This window comes from Rhincodon typus, chromosome 11 (genome assembly GCF_021869965.1).
Source record: "Rhincodon typus isolate 14 chromosome 11, sRhiTyp1.1, whole genome shotgun sequence".
NCBI lineage: Eukaryota > Metazoa > Chordata > Chondrichthyes > Orectolobiformes > Rhincodontidae > Rhincodon > Rhincodon typus.
In genome coordinates, this window is record NC_063342.1 from 17588486 (window position 1) to 17608371 (window position 19886).

The 19886-nt window shown below is 39.4% G+C and overlaps 1 protein-coding gene across 2 annotated transcripts in view; it reads left to right on the forward strand.

Moving 5' to 3' along the window:
- The window catches only part of get1 (guided entry of tail-anchored proteins factor 1), a 30928-nt gene extending 11943 nt beyond the window's left edge, over nucleotides 1–18985 (forward strand). Inside the window, exons 2-5 of one of the 2 annotated variants that reach the window (XM_020509607.2) lie at nucleotides 9550–9715; nucleotides 11670–11737; nucleotides 14595–14709; nucleotides 15882–18985. In XM_020509607.2, coding sequence (XP_020365196.1) covers nucleotides 9550–9715; nucleotides 11670–11737; nucleotides 14595–14709; nucleotides 15882–15955 — 423 coding nt within the window. In that variant the 3' untranslated portion in view covers nucleotides 15956–18985. The remainder of the gene's footprint in view (nucleotides 1–9549; nucleotides 9716–11669; nucleotides 11738–14594; nucleotides 14710–15881) is intronic. The other variant, XM_048602762.1, reaches the window with a different exon arrangement.
- The last annotated feature ends 901 nt before the right edge of the window (nucleotides 18986–19886 follow it).

Sequence of the window (19886 nt, forward strand, 5' to 3'; positions counted from 1 at the left end):
TCATCAGATGAAGGGTCTAGGCCCGAAACGTCAGCCCTCCTGCTCCTGTGATGCTGCTTGGCCTGCTGTGTTCATCCAGCTCTGCACCTTGTTGTCTACAGTTTACTCTTTGTTCTACGTGGTCACGTGCTGCCTTAGGTTTGTGACTGTGTGCTACATTGAATCAACTGGCTTATCAAAATTAGTGCTTGACTTGATATTGATTCAATTTGGATTAGCTGTCTGTTCACCTTGTTTTGATACTGTCCTCCAACCATGGATTCTTATCGATCCTAAACGAAACTGTCCATTGTCATGTGTGTGTCTCTGTGTCTCTCTCTCTTTCTCTTTCTCTTTCTTTGGGGGAGGGGGTGTGTGTGTGTGTGTGTGTGTGTGTGGATTGCATCAGTTTCATAGTTTTACTTAAAATGTCTTAGGAAATATGGGATGCTATTTGTATATAGTAAATTCAATTGACGAGTGAATTTGTACACATTATTATAGGGCAGTACAGTGGCTCATTTTAGTACTGCTGCTTCACAGCACCAGACCCTTAGGTGACTCTGCAAACTCCACACGGACATTCTTCTCATGTCTGCATGGGTTTCCTCTGGGTGTTCTGGTTTCCTCCTACAGTCCAAAGATGTGCAGATTGGGTGGATTGTGTTCCCTGACTGAGAGGAAGCATTCCTGTCTGATTGTTGTGCGGTGTCTGTTCATCTGTTGTCATAGCGTCTGCATGGTCTCGCCAATGTACCATGCCTTGGGGCATCCTTGCCTGCAGTGCATGAGATAGACAACATTGACCGAGTCACGTGAGTATCTGCCATGTACGTGGGTGGTGTTCCCACATCTGATGGCAATATCCATGTCGATGCTCTGATATGTCTGGCAGAGGTTGCCATGGCAGGATTGTTTGGTGTTGTGGCCAATGTTGTCCTGAAGGCTGGATAGTTTGCTGCGAACTACCAAAATAGACCTCACTGGTCTCGCAGCAGACACACAGAGGAATTTCATCAGGCGAATGAGGCTCTGAGAATTCTTCCACAAACCCCAAGATGTCAGCAGCGTGCCCAATGAGACAACCGACAAACCGGAACAGTCAACAGAGAGATCTGTGTTGCAGCGACCAAAGAAGAAAGAGTCAAATTGGACCTCTCCAGAGGGCTACTGCCCTAGGCTCAACATGTATGCTCAAGCTGTCAGGAGATGCGTTAACACCAGAATCATCAGCCACGCTCATAAAATAGTGCAGAATGTCACCGAAACACAATGCAACGCCGTCCATGCCCTCACGACCAATTGCAACATTGTCATCAAACCAGCAGAATAGAACAGGCTACTGCAAAGAAGCATACCAACAACTTAACAACCAGGAACACTACAGACAACTACCTGCTCATCCGACCAAAGAACACACCCATCAACTTGTTAAGTTGATGGATCAAGACCTTTGATCCAGACCTTCAGAGTATCCTAGGCACAATCTCATCCTGCGTCCTTCCCACATAGGAGACTTCTACTGCCTTCCGAAGATACACAAAGCCAACACACATGGGTGTCACATCATATCAGGCAATGGGACCCTGTGTGAGAACCTCCCTGGCTATGTCAATGGCATTTTGAAACCCATTGTACAAGGGACCCCCAACTTCTGTCGCAAGACGACATTTCTTATCAGTACCCATGTTTGTCAGTACCCACGGACCAGACAAACCATGAACAACTTTCCTTGTCACAATGGACATTTTCGGCACTCTACACCAGCATCCCTCACAACAGCGGCATCACTGCAACAGCCTCTGTACTCAACACCAACAACTGCCAATTTCCAGACACCATCCTACAACTCGTGCGCTTCATCCTCGACAACCAGTTCTTCATCCAGACACACGGAACAGCCATGGGGACCAAATTTGCACCCCAGCATGCCAACACGTTCATGCACAAGTTCAAGCAAGACTTGTTTGCTGTGCAGGACCTCTGCCCAATGCTGTACACCAGTTACATTGACGACATTTTCTTCCTTTTGGACTCAGGGCGAGGAATCACTGAAACAACTACATAGTAATTATCACCAAGTTTCATCCCACCCATCATATTTACCATGGACTACTGTTCAGAATCAGTCTCATTCTTGGACACGCATTTCCATCAAGGATGGACACCTTAGATCTCATTCTACCACAAGCCCACAGATAATCTCACGATGCTGCACTTCTCTAGCTTCCACCTTAAACATAGTTAAAGAAGCCATCCCCTATGGACAAGCCCTGCATGTACACAGGATCTGCTCAGATGAGGAGGGACACAATAGGTACCTAAAGCTTTTGAAGGATGCCCTCTTAAGAATGGAATATGATGCTCAACTGATCAACTGCCTGTTCCAACCTGCCACAGTGGAAAAAAACTGCAATCAGTCATCGTCCAGTACTTCCCTGGAGCAGAGAGACGACGGTCTGCTCTTCGCAGCCTTCAACAGGTCATTGGTGACAATGTATGTCTCACCAAGATCGTCCCTACGCCTCCAATCCTCGCCTTCGAACAACGGTCACATCTTAAACAGACCATCGTTCGCAGCAAACTACCCAGCCTTCAGGACAACATCAACCACAACACCACACAACCTTGCCATGGCAACTTCTACAAGACCTGTCAGAACATTGCCATGGATCCTACCGTCGCACGTGAGAACACCACCCACCACGTACACGGCAGATACTCGTGACTCAGCTAATGTTGTCTATCTCGTACAATGCAGGCAAAGATACTTTGAGGCATGGTAAATTGGCGAAACCATGCAGACGCTATGACCATGGATGAATGGACACTGCGCAACAATCGCCAGACAGGAATGTTCCTCCCAGTCAGGGAACACTTCAGCGGTGAAGGACGTTCAGCCTCGGATCTTCAGGTAAGCGTCCTCCAAAGCAGCCTTCAAGATACATGCAACAACATAGAATCGCCAAGCAGAAACTGATTGCTAAGTTCCCTACCCACAAAGACGGCCTCAATCGTGATCTTGGGTTCATGTCATGCGACGTGTGATCCTACTACACTTCTGTACCTGTAAAACCTTCCTTAATGTCCTGTTTTGACACTGTCACCTTGATAACTTGTTAAAATCTCTCTATCTTAATTATTTTGTACAGTTTTGGATTACTTGTTACTTTGATTAGACCCTCAGCATGTGTCTCTTATACCTAGCGTATTGTTCAAGTCATTAGATTTGTCACCAGCACTACCTTATTTTTAAGTTCTTGTAATTATCTCTATGCATCGGATTATAGTTCATCCCTTCACTTGTTCAGCTATTGACGCTTGACTCGCACCGTCTGACACTTTTGGTCACCTGCAGAGACTTATTACTGGACACTCCATTCACACCAGCTGTATGATCTTTTGATCTCTGTCCTTGATCTCTCTGCCTATAAATTCTGTGCGTGTGCACTCTCTTTTTTTTCTCTTTTTTCACCAGATGAAGGTGCTGCGTTCTGAAAGCTTGTGGTTTCAAATAAACCTGTTGGACTGTATCCTGGTATCATGTGACTCCTGACTTTGTCCACCCCAGTCCAACACCGGCACCTCAACAGTATAGTTAATTAAGTACTTTTGTGGCTATGTGATGTGATGTAGGAAATGTGACAGCCACGTTAAGCGTAGCAATTTCCCTTAACAGCAATATGATATCTGCCTAATTTGTCTTTTGTACTATTCAAACAACCTTCTTTTCTGCTTTCTATATATTGAAAATCTCCTCTCTTCATTATCATATGGTTCATGCCATATGACATCCAGGGGAATCTAGATTTGAGAGTCTCACCTTTATTTATTTGTAGGATCACATTTGTTCTGAACTTTGTTTTTTTTTAAAGCCTCCTACTTCTTTGACGCTGATTTGCTTTCAAGTAGCTGTTGCTGATAAACTTTTTTTTTGTCAGTTTGTTCTCTGGGTAGTAAAATATGATATTTCTTCACTTTATAACTTCTACATTTAAAAAAAAATGTTTATTCCATAACTGCTAAATTTAACTAAATTATGATCACCACCACTAATCTTTTTTTTCATGTTACTCCTTCCACCTCCAGCTTAAATTCCTAGTACCAAGTCCAAAATTCTCCTATATTGGATTTGCTGTATACTGGCCTCTTATCACTGTCCTATGTTTTACATTTTCTTTGCAATTTGCCTGTGTAGATTCTTTAATTTCTTCTGACTGTGTTCAGGAGTTGAATCATTCGCTGCCAGCAATGCGACCATGAGTCCTCTTCCCTTTTCCTTCCTGTTTTCACACTTGCTTCCTGCCCTAATCTATCAGAGTATCGATAGCACTTTAGCACTTTATAATTTTGGAAATTTCTAATCATGTTTTACGGAGTAGCAATATTCTGATTTTTCTTTTTAAATTCTTCCAGAAAGCATTGTTAAATGTATATTTAAGAGAGCTGATCTAGTGTTGCATTCATGTTCAATCTGCTTTATGTCCAGCAATGCATAGTTTAGCCAGATTAGTATTTTGGGCTCTGTCTAATCTTTAGCATTCACTAAACCCTTTCCATTCCACCAGCTGTCATTATCCCTAAAGAATTATCTGCACATAAAGCACACAAAGGAACCTATGAACAACACTTACTATTGAAATCCTAAATATTGTTGGTTGGTTGGTTAGTACATTACAAATACATAAACTAAAGGATGACCCATTAAGGTGGTGGTGATTCTGAGAGTTTTGATGGTACTGATGGCCACCGTCAAGCTTTCAACATGTTGCTCTCCAGATGCCTTTTGCAGGATGGAGGTGATGATGAAAGTGGGTTACCTGTCCTCCTTCATTGCAGGTTCCAGGGTTGTAGTCAAAATTTTGGCTTTTAATTTTGTATTAAATTCATTTAGAAGTCTCATCATTTCCTTGGACTTGGGTTGCCGTCATGCAGTTGTTGTAGGATTATGAACTCCTACTCGATTATGATCAATAAATCCTCTACTTATCCTCAATGCTGCCTCACAGTGCCAGGGCCCCAGGTTTGATTCCACCCTCCGGCAACTGTCTGTGTGGAGTTTGCACGTTGTCCCCATGTGTGAGTGGGTTTCTTCTGGGTGGTCCAGTTTCCTCCCACAGTCCAAAGATGTGCAGTTTAGGTGGATTGGCCATGCTAAATTCCCATAGTGCCCAGGGATGTACAGGTAGGTAGCCTAGCCAAGAGAAATACAGGGTTAGGACGGGGTAGGATGCTGTCTGGAGGATCAGTGTGGACTCAATGGGCCAAATGGCTTGCTTCCACACTGTAAGAATTCTATGATTCTATACAATTACCATTTTGTAAAAGCACTCCTTTATATAATATTGCATTAGATTTCTGTCATTAATCTGATCACTGTGGATGTGAAAAGTAAAACATTTAAGACAAAGATGCCCAATTCTGACAGATTCCCATTTGTCTTTGAGATGAACCTCTGAGCCTACGTCCTGTCCATCACCAAGACTGCCTACGTCCCCCCAGTAATGTTGCCTAAATTTATACTGCTTCGGGTCATCTGCTGAAATCTCCATCTATCTTTGTCTTGTATCTTTTGTAAACTTTATCTAATCGAAAATGCTGTTCATACCCTAACTTGCACAACATCTCACTCACCCTATTCTAGTTGGTCTACATTGCCTCCCAGTCTGAAAGCACCTTGATTTTCAAAAGTCGTGTCAAAATTTTGTTCGATCACATGCCTTGGAATATTGTGTTATGGTAAATACATTTTACAAATGTAATCTGTTGTTCAGATTCCCTCCACCTTTTAAGTCTGTCATGAAATAGTGTCTTCATCTTAACCCCACTACTACTTTACTAGTGTATGCTGCATTATTTGTTTTTTTTTGCCGGTTTTAATGTCAGTTTTTTGTAAAGCATTGACTCAGAGGAACAAAAATGGGAGGAACAGCTTCTCAAACCGATATTGATCTGGAACTAATACTTTCTTCAGTTGCTGAGTCCATTCTTTTCATCAGGTAGCATTAATCCAATTGAGGTTAATTTGGCAGCATCGTAGACTGAAGCAGTGCAGTGGTAGAAAACTACACATCTAGTAGATGTAATTTTCATGTTGAGAAAGCATCGCCATTAATGTCTGGTAGTAACATTCTGAGTTTCTTTTAAAGTTTGTCTTTTTTAATAAGATTGTGTGTTTGAACTAAAGTACTGTTTGACCTTTCCAGAACAAGTGAGTCTGCATCTTTTCCTGATGCAGGATAGCAGAAATCTGGTCCACGTGTAGAATTAATCTTGCATGCGTAAATTGGATTGGGAGTGATTTAACTTTCAAATCCAGCTCTAGGCAACAAGGTCTCTTCCTATTTGCTAAGGTTTGTTTTCCAACTGACCTAGTTCTTTTAAAAAAAAAAACTATAATGTACAATGACCTTGTCCACTTTTTTTGTAAAATCAGCTTGAAACTTCGAATATCAATTACTGTTTTTAATTCCTTTTGTAAGTGATATATTTTGCAACATCAAATAATGAGTTATAACTTAGGAAAATAAGGATTCAATTTAGAAAAAAACCCAAAGCGTTTACTTTATTAATTCTTTTATCCAATGACAGTTCCCTCCCTTCTCAGCATTATGAGCACTATCCATTGTGAAGTGCTTAACAAGGAGCAAATTAGTCAACCATGGAATGGCAAGGAATACTGTGCCACTCTAGCTAGGCCCTGGGAGGCACAAGACAAATACTGTGGGTTTACTTAACCTGTGATATTTGCTTCCTCAACAAACCCCTTGAGTTGTGAGCTACAATGTGAAAATGCTCCCCATATTACAGATTTGGGCATTTAACTTCATTAAGTTAAAGTTGATTTTTTTTTTGCCCTTGGAAATTTACACCTGACATTGGTGATTTAATGTTTGATTAAGATTTCAAAAGGACCTTCAAGTTTTTTCAGTTTGTACTTGGATTGTGAACAAGGTAGCAATTAATTTCTTTCTCTAGTTGTTCTAATAAATCCCACAGAGGGATTGGACAAGGAAGTCCAGGACTCTTATCCGTGGACAGTGGAAGAACGGTAATGTGTATCCAAGTTATGGTTCTTAACTTAAAGGTAACTAGTCTGCATGTTATTCATGGTGGTTGAGACTGTGAGTGAGTTTCAACAGTGCACCATGTAGATTATCTGTCGTGAGGATGGACATCAAATATGGAGAGGCCCAATAAACCAGCTATTCTGTCCTGAATAGTAGTGAACCTTTTGAAGTGATGCACGCATCCAGAATGAGAGAGATTTTTCTCCTTTTATGTCTGGATAGGACTATCTAGGCAATTTTCCACTGTCTGGTAAATTACAGTCTTGAAGACCTGTGCACCATCTATCAGCAGGATGTTGTCATGATCTGTCATTTAACGTGTGAACTGAACTGAATTCTGCTGAAGGCAGACAGATGGTGGGGAGCTCAGGCCGAGTAAGATTATCCACTCAGTACTTTGTTGAAGATGCTTGCAAGTGTTTTAATCCTGCCCAAGTGGTCACACACAGCATAAGCCTGAATATTGAGAACTGGCAGGGGATGAGCTTTCAGCCATATACCCATCCCATCAATAAGTGCCTATATTCATTTCACTAACGTCATTTGTCTCTGCCCCTGTTGTTAAAATATATATCCAGTGTTTGTTTTTTTTTAAACATCAGACTGTTCCTACACACTCCTAGCCAGCCTCCTACTTTCCACCTGCTGTAACCTTGAGGTCACCTTTAGTGAAGGGGAACCGAAGTGTTTCAGTCCTGTTAGGTCATCACCTAACAAGTAATCACGTGGAAAATGGTATTGATTAGGAAGAGTCACCATTGGTTTCAAAAGGTATTGAAGAGTATAATAGAAAGGATCAGTGAGGGTAATGTTTTTGTGGTGTACATAGACTTTCAGAAGACACTTGATACAATGCCATGCAGAGATTTATGCATAAATATTGTAACGAAAGGTTTTGAGAAGGCTTGTGGCTCAGCTTATGGTGTAGACTTACTCACCGAGCCAGTGTGTTTGCAGACGTTTCGTCACCCTGCTAGGTAACATCGTCAGTACGCCTCCGGTGTTACCTAGTAGGGTGATGAAACATCTGCAATCAAACATACCGGCTCAGCGAGCAAGTCTACAACCTCAAATGTTGTGGCAACAATTTGCTGATTGATAACAGGAAACAAAGTATTGTCAAGGGATATTATTCCGGCTAGAAGAAGGTTTGTAATGGAGTTCCCCAGGAGCTCTCCCCTACTTTTCCTGATAAATTGAAATTATCTAGATCTTGGAGTGCAGGGTACAATTTCAAAGTTTGTGGATGATTTGAAACTTTGGAAGCTTCATAAACTTAGACAGTTTAGTTTACCTCTTCAATGTGTAGAACCCCAAAAGGACAGAGACAAGTTGGTGGAGTGAATGGATAGATGACAGTTGAAGCTCAATACAGAGAAGTGAGGTGCTGCATTTTGGTAGGAAGAACACGGGCAGACAATATAACGTAGCGGGTACAATCCTAAAGAACCATAGGGACCTGGGTGTACATGCATGAAAATCATTGAAGTTGGCAGGATAGGTAGCGAGAGTAGTTAATAAAGCATGAAGTATCCTCTGCATTGTTAGTTGGAGCATACAGTACGAGCACTGAGACTATGATGAATTTGTATAAGACACTTGTTAGATCTCACCTGGAATATTGTGTACTGGGTGCCACACCATAAGGAGGATGTGAATGCAATGGAGAGTGCAAGAAATTTATAAGAATAGCTCCAGAGATGAGAAATTTCAGTTTTGAACAGCAGCAAGGTGAAGGGAAAATCCTTTAGAACTGAAATGAGGAGCAATTTCTTCAGCCAGCGGGTGATGAATCTGTGGAACTCATTACTGCAGAGGGTTGTGGCGGCTAAGTCTTTTGAGTTATTTAAGACGAGATTAAAAGATTCTTGAATATAAGGGGCTCCAGGATTATGGGGAGAGAAGGCAGGAGAATGGGGTTGAGAAGTATATCAGCCATGCTGAAATGGTGGAGCAGTCTTGATGGACCAAATGGCCTAATTTGGCTCGTGTATCTTATGGTCTTGTGTTAGTACGGTTCTCCTTGAAGAGAAGAGGCTATGAGGAGTTCTGAAACACGCTCTCAAAATTACAAGGAGGCTGGATGAAATAAACGGGGGATCTTCCCACTCAAAATGATCAATAACAAGGAGGCACAGATTTAAGGTGATATGCAAAGGAAGTAAGTGCAAGGTGAGGAGAAAAAACCTTTTCAGACAACAAATGGTTCAAACCTAGAATGCAATGCCTGATAGCGTGCTGGAGGCAGGTTCATTTAAGGCATTCAAGGTAACATTAGATAACAACATTATTTAAATAGAAACAATATGTAAGAGTATGGAAAACAGGCAGGAGGTTGGCACTCCATCATAATGCTTATTTAGACAGCTGGTGCAGACAGTGATGTGCTGAATGGTTTCCTTTTATACTGTAACATTTAACGTAATTTTGTGCTGAAGAAGTGGAAAGAGATTTAAGTAGTACTTTACTGAAAACACTTCTATTTGGATGTCTTTTTCAGGTGGCCAGACTTCTGCAAAAAGATGGAGAGACTGAGCTCCAAATGAGATATGAAATTGGAAACATGAAGCAGGAGTTGGCAACAATCAGTATGATGGATGAGTTTGCCAGATACGCAAGGCTGGAGCGCAAGATAAATAAAATGACTGATAAACTGAAAACTCATGGTACTGAGAAACCTGTTTCCCCTTTATAAGACTGTAGCAGGCAAAAGTTTTTAAAAAAAAAAAAGAGTCTGAACTCTCAAACTGAGAGATTGAGGAACAAAAAATCATTGGAGCTTTCCCACACACTCCCTACCGTGACATTTTGACACTTTGAATGGAAGAGGATCTGGAGAATTATGTTTATGAATTTAGATTTGTCTGATTTTTTGTTTTCTTTCTACTCCTCTCTGTCACCAACTCAGCCTAGGGGGATCTTAATATCTCAAATGTAATATTATTTAGCCCTCTGTCACCAGTTCCCATTTTTCTGAAGTCATCAACTCTCTCATCGATGTAGCTCTACAGGCACTCTGTCTAGTATTTTGTTCATGTGGGAGCCATAAAGTTTAATGCCAATAGGGTGTGACAGCATGCAGATCCAATCCATCTCCTCATCTCATGTTCACACGTAACATTCAACATGTCTGTATATGTTCTGGTTATCAAGATTTCTGTTCCTTTTCTTGCCTCACACTCCTTCTTCTGTTCTTATGACCAAAGCTATTGCTGTTGCTGAAATTAGTTAACTCTGCTTCGGGTCAAATCTCTGCTTGCCTTGACGTTTTCCTTTTGAGCCATCGAGGTGGAAAGTTCTTTATTTTTGTTTTGGAGAAAAAAAAACAAATTTATTTGAGCAAAAGCAAACCATTGCAGATGGTGGAAATCTGGAGTAAAAATAGAAATGACATACTTCGCAGGTATGGCAGTATCTGAAGCACAACTGATTTAACACTTAAGGTTGACGACCATTTGTCAGAGCTACATGATGTTAAAGATTAATTAGATTGATAGTTCTTCCAAACAGCCAACATTTGGTTTAATGGCCAAAGCAGTATTTAGCAACTTGTAAGCAAGTTCAGGGGCTTCGAAAATGAGAAAAGAACCAAAGGGAAAGTCTGTGATAAAAGTGGAGGTAAGTAGTGATTAAACAGCTTTTGAAATTATGGTGTAAGGCAAAAGAACATAATAATGTGGCAAGAAACAAAAAAAAGGCTCCAGAACTGTAAATAGCAATAATGAAATCAATACTAACAACTGTTATCTGAAATAATGGGGACAGAGATTGATCTAAGCTCTGGGTGAAATCTGCATCATCCTTGATTGACGTTTTATAGACCATTGAGTGACTAACTTCTTTTTCCAGTTGTTTTCACACTTTTTCTCTCTACCCCTATTGATTCTCTTCTATTATTGATTTGGTCTTTCTAATTTACTGTGGTCCTGCAACCCATATTAACAAAGCACACTGTAGCCTTTTCTACTGCAGTGTAGCCCATTGAGCCAAATACTGGCTGCTTAGAAAAAGTTATCTAATTAATGCTGGTCTTGCATTGTCTTGCAATATTTGTCAAAATCTGGTTTGAAAATGATTATTCAACCAGCTGCCACCACACTTTTCAAGCACTGCATTCTGCTCAATGGAAGTTGGTCAGTTTTGCTGATTGTATCCACTTTTGAGGAATAGCTAATTCTAGTTATGATGTAGAGATGCCGATGTTGGACTGGGATGGACAGAGTCAGAAGTTCTACAACTCCAGGTTATAGTCCAACAGGTTTACATAAAATCATCAAGCTTCAGACCGCTGCTTCTTCATCAGGTGAAGTCACTTAGCCTGACAAAAGGAGCAATGCTCTGAAAGCTTGTGATATTAAATAAACCTGTTGGACTATAACCTGGTGTCCTGTGATTTCTGACTAGTTCTAATTAAGCTGAGAAAATAATTTTGAATGCAATGATGGAGAATACCTTTCTCCATTTGAGAGTATTTCAGAGACATTCATTTCCTTCCTGATCTTGTTATGTTAATGACTTCTGGTTTGCACTAGTTGGGATCTCATTGTTCTGAAATAAATTTAGATTATCTACTGTCGATTGTCTAAAGCAGTGTACTAAGCAGAATATCTTCTTTTGTAGTCAAAACAAGAACGGCACAGTTAGCAAAGATCAAGTGGGTGGTGAATATTGTTTTTTATATTGTGCAGGTGAGTATGTATTTTTAAATGTAGAATTTTGCCCTACTAATCAAAAGTAGTCACCTCATTGCTGTTAATGAGCTCTTGCGGAAAGTGGCTGCTAAGTTGCCACACTTGAAAATAATAACTTATGTTTCTGTGACATAAAGGACTAGAAATACAAATGAGTGTAAAAGGTTTGCTCATTTAGGATAGGGAATATATGATGAAGCTTTATGATTTATTATTTGGGAGCTTTGTACTAAAGTGGAGGTAAGTAGATTTTTGCTTTTAGTTTTGTGAAAGTGACCTTTGTTTCAAAGGTCAGAAAGTCCATTTTAAGAGTAAATTCAAAGCAGCATTTCTAGCAAAGTACATGTCTTGAGATAAATGACTAGATCTGCTACCTTGTGAAATTTATTGAGGTGATTATGCAATTGACCTTTTATGACCAGAAGGACTAGTCAGAAGCTACAACCAGGTTTAGTACAGAATATGGAAAAGATTAATAATAGCAAAAGGGCAGTTTTAGTTTTTACAATTTCCATGCCATCAGGGCTAGAAGAACTGTTTTAGTAGTCCAAGTAGACAATGTGCAAAAAATAGCCAAAAATAAATGCTTGCGATTAAGATATTTTGAAGTGAAGATAGGTCAGGTACTTCATTGGGGAGCAGTATCTGTAAAGGATATTGCTTGGGGAAACAGGGTTGTTGTTTGTACTGTTAATAAAATCTTTTTAAAATTGTCATATGTATTTTCTTTTGTGTAATAGACTTATTGTTCTTTTGTTAAAAGTATCATTGACACTCCCAAATGAATGACCACCTTGATAACCAAATTGCAAAATTAAAATTTGCAGTCTGTCACAACAGGTTGCATTCTCTGGAATCCGCCTTGTTCAGTAAGCGAATGCTATTGAATTGTTAAAGCCCTTTTTCTGACTATGCCATTATCAAGCTATCCGAGATGCAGAGTTAACTGTATATCCTGCCTATATTAGCAATGTGGCTCCATCCCAATTTTTTGAAAAAGAACCTTGTTGCATTAGTGTGATATCATCTGCTTACTTTGTCAGGGTGTGCCCCTTTGACTTGCAGTCTACAATCTAGACTCCAGTCTTGTACAAGATTGTTCAGATTTATTGCACATGGGACGTATATTGCTGGCAAAGAGGGAAGACTTCCACATTATTCGGATTTAGACTTTAGCCCAATGAAACAGCCATACTGTAACTTGCTGTATACTGTTCAAGTAGTGTACTGAGATATTGAAGTAGGATAGAATCAAAATTGAGCTTATTCACTGACACCACAGAAAGAATTGGGTGTGATCTTTACAGCAAGTTGTCTGCACAGGTGGGAAAAGGAAACAGGGTAGCCATGGAAGGATGCTTTCAGAATGAGATCTGTGATTAGTGGTGTTCCACATGATCAGTGCTGGGGTGTCTGCTGTTTATGATCTACATAAATGATTGGAGAAAAAGCTGGTCTAGTTAGTAAGTTTGCGAATGATGCAAAGATTGGTGGAGTTGCAGATAGTGAGGATTGTCAGAGGATACAGCAGGATATAGATGAGTTGGAGGCATGGGCAGAAAAATGGCAGATGAGATAGTAAGAACTGCCAATGCTGGAGTCAGAGATAACACAGTGTGGAGCTGGAGGAACAGAGCAGGCCAGGCAGTATCAGATTTCTGAAGAAGGGTCCCGACCCGAAACGTTAGCTTTCCTGCTCCTCTGATGCTGCCTGGCCTGCTGTGTTCCTCCAGCTCCACACAGTGTTATCTCTTAAATGTGAGGTGATGCATTTTGGAAGGTCAAGTACAGGTGGAAATTATACAGTGAATGGCAGAACCCTTAGATGTATTGATATGCAGAGCGATCTGGGTATTCGGGTCCACAGATCGCTGAAGGTGGCAGTGCAGGTAGATACAGTAGTTAAAAAAAGCTTATGGCATGCTTGCCATCATTGGAAGAGGCATTGAGTAGAACGATAGACAACTTAGTGAGTTCCAGTCACCACACTACCAGAAGGACATGAATGCTTCAGAGTAGGTACAGAAAAATTTTACCAGGTTGTTGCCTGGTATGGGGGACTTTTCCCTATGAAGAAAGGTTGAATCGACTGGGATCTTTCACTGGAATGCAGGAGGTTGAGGGGCGACCAAGTTTATCCAAGCTATTCACAATCTTATAGAGTAGGAAGTGTGACGCTTTTTTTCCCAGGGTCGGGGGGTCAGTTACTAGGGGACACAGGTTCAAGGTGTGTGTGTAGGGGTGGGGGGAGAAGGAATGTAAAAGATGTGCGAGGCACCTTTTTCACCCAAAGGATGGTGAGTGCCTGGAATGCATTGCCAGAGGAGGTGGTGAAATAGCACCACCAATAGCAGCATTCAAGAAGTACCTGGACGCATGCACAACAGGAAGGGAATAAAGGGATACGAATCCTGTAAGTGAAGACAGTTTTAGTATGGAAGGACAAAATGTGACGATGCAGGATTGGAGGGCTGAAAGGCCTGTTCCTGTCTGTATTGTGCTTTGTTCTTTGAATTTCCGGGTTGTGAGCAGAGGCTCAGTCCAGAATAAGAGAAATTATTTTTGGAATATAATGTTTTCTACATCTAAAGCTTTGTGTGTTGCATATGCTTCCTGCAGTGGCCACGTTTACTTTAAGTAGTACTGCCCCTTAAAATTCAATAGCACCAATGTCGTTAGAACATCTCATGCTGTAATATGAATCACAAAAGATACACTGTTATGACTGGTTGCTGGTAAAGCTTTATTTAAATGTAGGTACCTTTTGGAAAAATGCTAGAGTTGGAGGAATCAGCTTGATATTTGCTGAGATCACTACTGTGTAAATTATTATATCATGATTCTTCTCTTCCAGGCAGTTTTAATGATTTCCCTGATATTGAAATATTATTCAGAACCCGTAGCTGTGCTTCCACGAAAATGGATGGCACCTTTGGAGAGGATGGTAGCTTTCCCAACTGGAGTAGAAGGTACAGTATGATTAAGAACAGTTTCATTTAAATTGACCTGACCATTTCCAACCAGACCACGCATACAAAAATTAGAAATGCAATTTCCAATATCAAATGCAATTATGCAATTGGACATAATTTGCTCATTAATCCTGAGTGTGTTGAGCATTATGTTGCCAACCAATTTAAAGCAGTCTGTGTGCACTGGAAGCTACACAGATTAATGCACCAGGTTCTGTTCTTTGTAGATAGTACTTTTGTATCTTTTTCAGCTTGATAAAATAAATAGGTGACAACCGTTCTCTGGTTCATTCCTTGGCAATGCTGTGACCAGTAGTCACCTGCCTAGTTCAAAGTTAAACAAAGCTTGGTAGTTAGCTGTCGGTCATCAATTAATTGGTGCATTCTCCATGGTAATGCCTCAACACAAATTGGCTCACTTGCCAACCAATTAACACACACTTCACAAATTGTGTAAGAAAAGGTTGTTTGCTCTTTACATTTGTATTTCATGTGAATTGTACTGATAAGTGCAAGACAAAAATCTATGAACAAAACATATTTTTGTCAACGTTTCCAGGTGAATTAGTGTCATTTTCTTTTTTCTTTTTCCCATAACAAAATCCTTCACACTGCCCCACTTGTGTGAGAGCCAGATGCTACTTTTCATAAATGAAAATTATTGAAGGTCAGAAACCTTGGCGATACCAACTGAACTTGTCTTTTTTTCTTAGTTAATTGGTACCAAGACTTATAAAAATGGAATAGGACTTTTTAACATGAGATGTCCAAAGTAAAATCCTTGCAACAAAGTCGATAGAAATTTACCAAGTCAACTGCCATCAAATTCCAGCAGTCACAAGCAGAGGTGTTTGGTAAACTTGCGGATCATCAGAATTTCTTAATAATCACTTATACTGAACTCATTTTGGAGCAGCTGATTGTATCTAGCTAAGAATCTATTTGTCCTGTACGCTATTCTCATAATGGGAGGAAGGGATGAGCAGGAAGATTTTGGTTTTCCTAGCTAACTTTGTGTTGTCTGCATGCATTTTTTACTTCTAGTTTACAGAGGTCTACACAGATTATGCTTCTTAATTCTATGATTCCACAATAATTCATGGACTCTTGTTATAAATACACAGGACTTTGTATAAGGATACACATCTAAAGTTTCTTTGTTTTTGCAGGTGGGGTGGGAATCACATGCTGGCTCTTGGTCTGCAATAAAGTTGTGGCTGTAGCATTACAGCCATTCATCTGAACTGTGATGCTGGGAATTCAGAACCTGTATTTCTTATTATTTTGCTAGCTTCCCTTCTGGAATCAAATATTCTTTTAAAAGAGAATTGTTGTGGTTTCTAAATTGTTTGCAATATCATTTTGTCAAGTTTTTTTTTTTAAACTGCTTTGATTTAAATGGAGAAGGTGAATGAATGAATGATTGTCCAGAATAAACTTTGTCAAACATATCAATTTTTTTTTTTTTTTTGGGGAGCAATACAATAGGATTGACAGTTTTGCAGATTTATTTCAAATTAGAAAAGGGTATTTAGGGACAGTTATAAATGATCACATAAGTTTTTAATACCTGGAAAAACAATAATCATAAGTTATGATGCCAAACTGTGATTTTCTGTATATACTAATTCATGCTGTTGAGTTTATCGGTTTTGCACAAGTGTTGCTGTCTAGGCATTGCAAATTTATTTATTGGATCATTGTTTTGCATCTCAAGGCAATTTGTTTCAAATCATAACTCTTTACATTTGCAGTCTTAAAAATAGTGCCAACAGAAGCTAAGTAATTGAAAGAAAATAAAGATAGAAACTGCTAGAAAAACTCTACAGGTCAGGCAGTGTCTATGTTTCAGGTCAGGTTTTACTTTTTTTTTTAAATAAAACGTGAATGGAGCCTATATGTAAGGATAAACCTGTAACATTAGCAAAACATAGTGTGGGCAGTAGAGAGTTAGGGGAAGAGTTCACGCTATGGCATTAAGGCTAAAGTTCCACATGTCCAGTAATGGTGGTCTTTTTACAGCTTAAATTAAACGTATTCTGTTCTGGATCCCTAGAAAGACGTTGAACTAAAGCTGTCAATTGCATTTTTTTTAGTAAGAAGGAGAGAGTGAGGTATTTATTAATTTTGTTTTTTTTTTGTTACTGGAAATCTAAATTTGAAGAATCTATGGTGTTTTAAGAATATGTTGCAGATTAATAGTTGACTTTATTAATAACATTGGTATTCTGTGCTAATGACGTTTCTCTGTATTTAAATGTTGAATCTTGCCATGTGTAGTATTGTCAGTATAACTTTCCAATGAAAGTCAAACTTTGCTTGAAGATGAGTTGGAAAGTTCACAACCAAACTAGGAAATCTCCTGGATCTTGAATGTAGTTTCCTTGGCTATGTGCTACACTATCTATGTCCCAGAAATGGGACATTTTCATTTGTATACAGGCTGTTTAAGCCACTTTTAGAATAAAGCTTTAGATTTTCTGATGGGAGCTGTTATACAAAATATTTTAGATCCACTTTGCCTTATGGTTCGAAATTGTTGTCTAGAAGTTCCACTGATGAGACATTTAGGAAAATTTACAAGATGTTGTGCTATTAAATTGTTTAGATGTGGGTCTTTTGGAAGCCTTATTTGCTACCTTTGTTATATGAGCAGAGAGGTGCCACAGCTTTCCTCATTTCTGAAGTGGAAAACTCGAGCTGTTCCGTATCCTGATAGTTGTCAAATGGAAGTGAGAGGTATTGGATGAGAACGGGATGAAGAAAGAGAGAGAGAGGCCAGAATAGCTTGCATGGTAAAAATGAGCCACTGAATATCACTATCTTGTTATAAGCATGTGAACATTGTTCTTTAGGTATTCATTGAAGAGAAACATTCAAACTAGAGGCAGCCTAGCAGTGAGTGGTTTACACAGCAAATCTTGTACAATATTGTGAATGTGTATAAGGAACAGTGCTTCAATTACAATTCTCAATGACACTTGAACAGATGTTTTTAAAAACATAAAACACTGGCAAAAATGCTGGTAAGTGAGAGATCATACCAGCAAGAGTTTTTAACCAAAAAAATATAAATGTTCTTGCAAGAAAATAATTGACTGAGTTTTTTAAAAACTTCGCTCAAATCAGCAGTTGATAAGTAGATGTATTGTTTTTCAGAAAATTGAATGGGCTTTCTATCTACAAATTCCCACAGATTAGTGAGAATTCTCGTGATTTTCAGAGCTGTAGTTCAGTATTTCAGGAAAATGAGTTAATGTCTTTTGCTGTTTGACGGAATTGGACGTGTTCTTGCCCCACAACATTGCTCTCATCGTGTTGCTTGATACCTTTCACTATCAACTAAGGGGAATACTTTTCTTTGTGTTTACAAATACAGGGGTTTTGTTTTTGAAGCTATTGTCAGTCTTTTAAACCAAGGAGAAAATACGGCTTAAAGAATATGCTGATGTTAATGTTTGTTAATTTTGTTATTTTCTAAGCTTGTGACATTAATATCTTAATTTTTCTAACAAAATAATTCCTGTTTTAAGTGACAACATTTGTTGCCATGGTTATTTAAAGTTGAATGTAGTACACATTTTTTTTTCAGTCTCCATCAGTATTCCTTTAAATCACAGATGGTTGAAAATGAGACCGCCAAAAACTGTTGCCGAAGTAGCCAATTTTTGTTTTCTTAGGGCTATTTTCTCTCCTCCTTCAAGTCCACTTCATGATGAGGTGCACTAATAATAGATGCTGGGTGGCCTATGGTACCTTGTCCAATTGACAGTCCCTGACTGTGGTCTTCAAATTATTTATTGGCTGGAAGAAAATGTCCTTAGCATATCCTCAATCTCTCTTGTTCCACAGAAGTGAATAAACATAGAATTTCACTTTCAGCGGTTTATTACATTGGAGCTGCAGCACGTTCGGAATAATGCCTCAGGGGAGGAGGACACCAGTTTGATCCCCTCCCAATCTCCTGCATTCCTAATGTTAATGCCTGTTCAAAGGTCTAAATTGAAAGGAAGATTATCTTTCCGTCCGTTCCCCACAGTGCTCAGTGATATTGTCATAGTGTATTTAATATCAGAGTCACTGAGGAGTAAGCAGGAAAAACATTTTTATTTAAAATAAATTAGGTTTATTTGGGGGACAAAATCTTAGTTGCAGATGGCCATACCATTTGCTTAGCAGAGCTATTAGAAACAAATCTAACAGTATTTTGTGTTATGTTATATTGTGCCTGATTAGCTGTAATGCCTGTTAATAAACGTTTTTTGTTCCTTTATGTGATGTTGTGTGAATTGTTTATAATGTCCGGAACATACAGCAGTGATGTTGGTTTCTTTATTGATCTAAAGAGGAGAATTTGAAATACTTCATGTCCTACTTGAGACAACCTAGAAATTAGTTTGTAAATTGTCATACGTTCATTTTATATCCACATTTTTAACAAGGTCGTTTCTCGTGAATAGAATCTATGCAGCAATCATATTAGTGATAAAGGGCTTTTATTGTATTTGTATGCAGATTGTGACTATGAGAACTAATGATTGCTTACTTGTGGAAGAAACCACACTATATTCATATTTCAGTTACTAGTACCATCGCTGTAGTTAATGACAAAGGTGAATTCTATATAGGAATTATTTTTATAAACCTCTTATACCACCCAACACATCTACAGGTGTTTCATGTACTTGTCAATGAATAGTTGTGCTTCGAAAGCAGTGTTCCTTTGTACGTGGATCAAGATAACTGCTTTAGAGTTTAATTTGTAATGTGCCTTTCAGTTGCCCAGATGTATCAAAATCAGCGAGCTGTGAGAAAGCAGCAACAATGGAAATACGGGTTGTCCATTGGAATGACCTCTGAATTAGCATCCTGTGGTTCATGCTCACTTACAGTCAGAGGTATACAGCACAGAAACAGACTCTGGTCCAACTCATCCGTGCCAACCAGATATCCCAGATAAATCTAATCCTGTTTGCCAGCATTTGGCCCATATCCCTCTAAACTCTTCCTATTCCTATACCCATCCAGATGCCTTTAAAATGTTATAATTGTACCAGCCTCCATGACTTCCTCTGCCTGCTTATTCCATATACGCACCACCCACTGCGTGAAAAAGTTGCCCCTCAGGTCTCTCTTAAACCTATGTGTCTAGTTTTGGACTCTCCTCCTCCTCC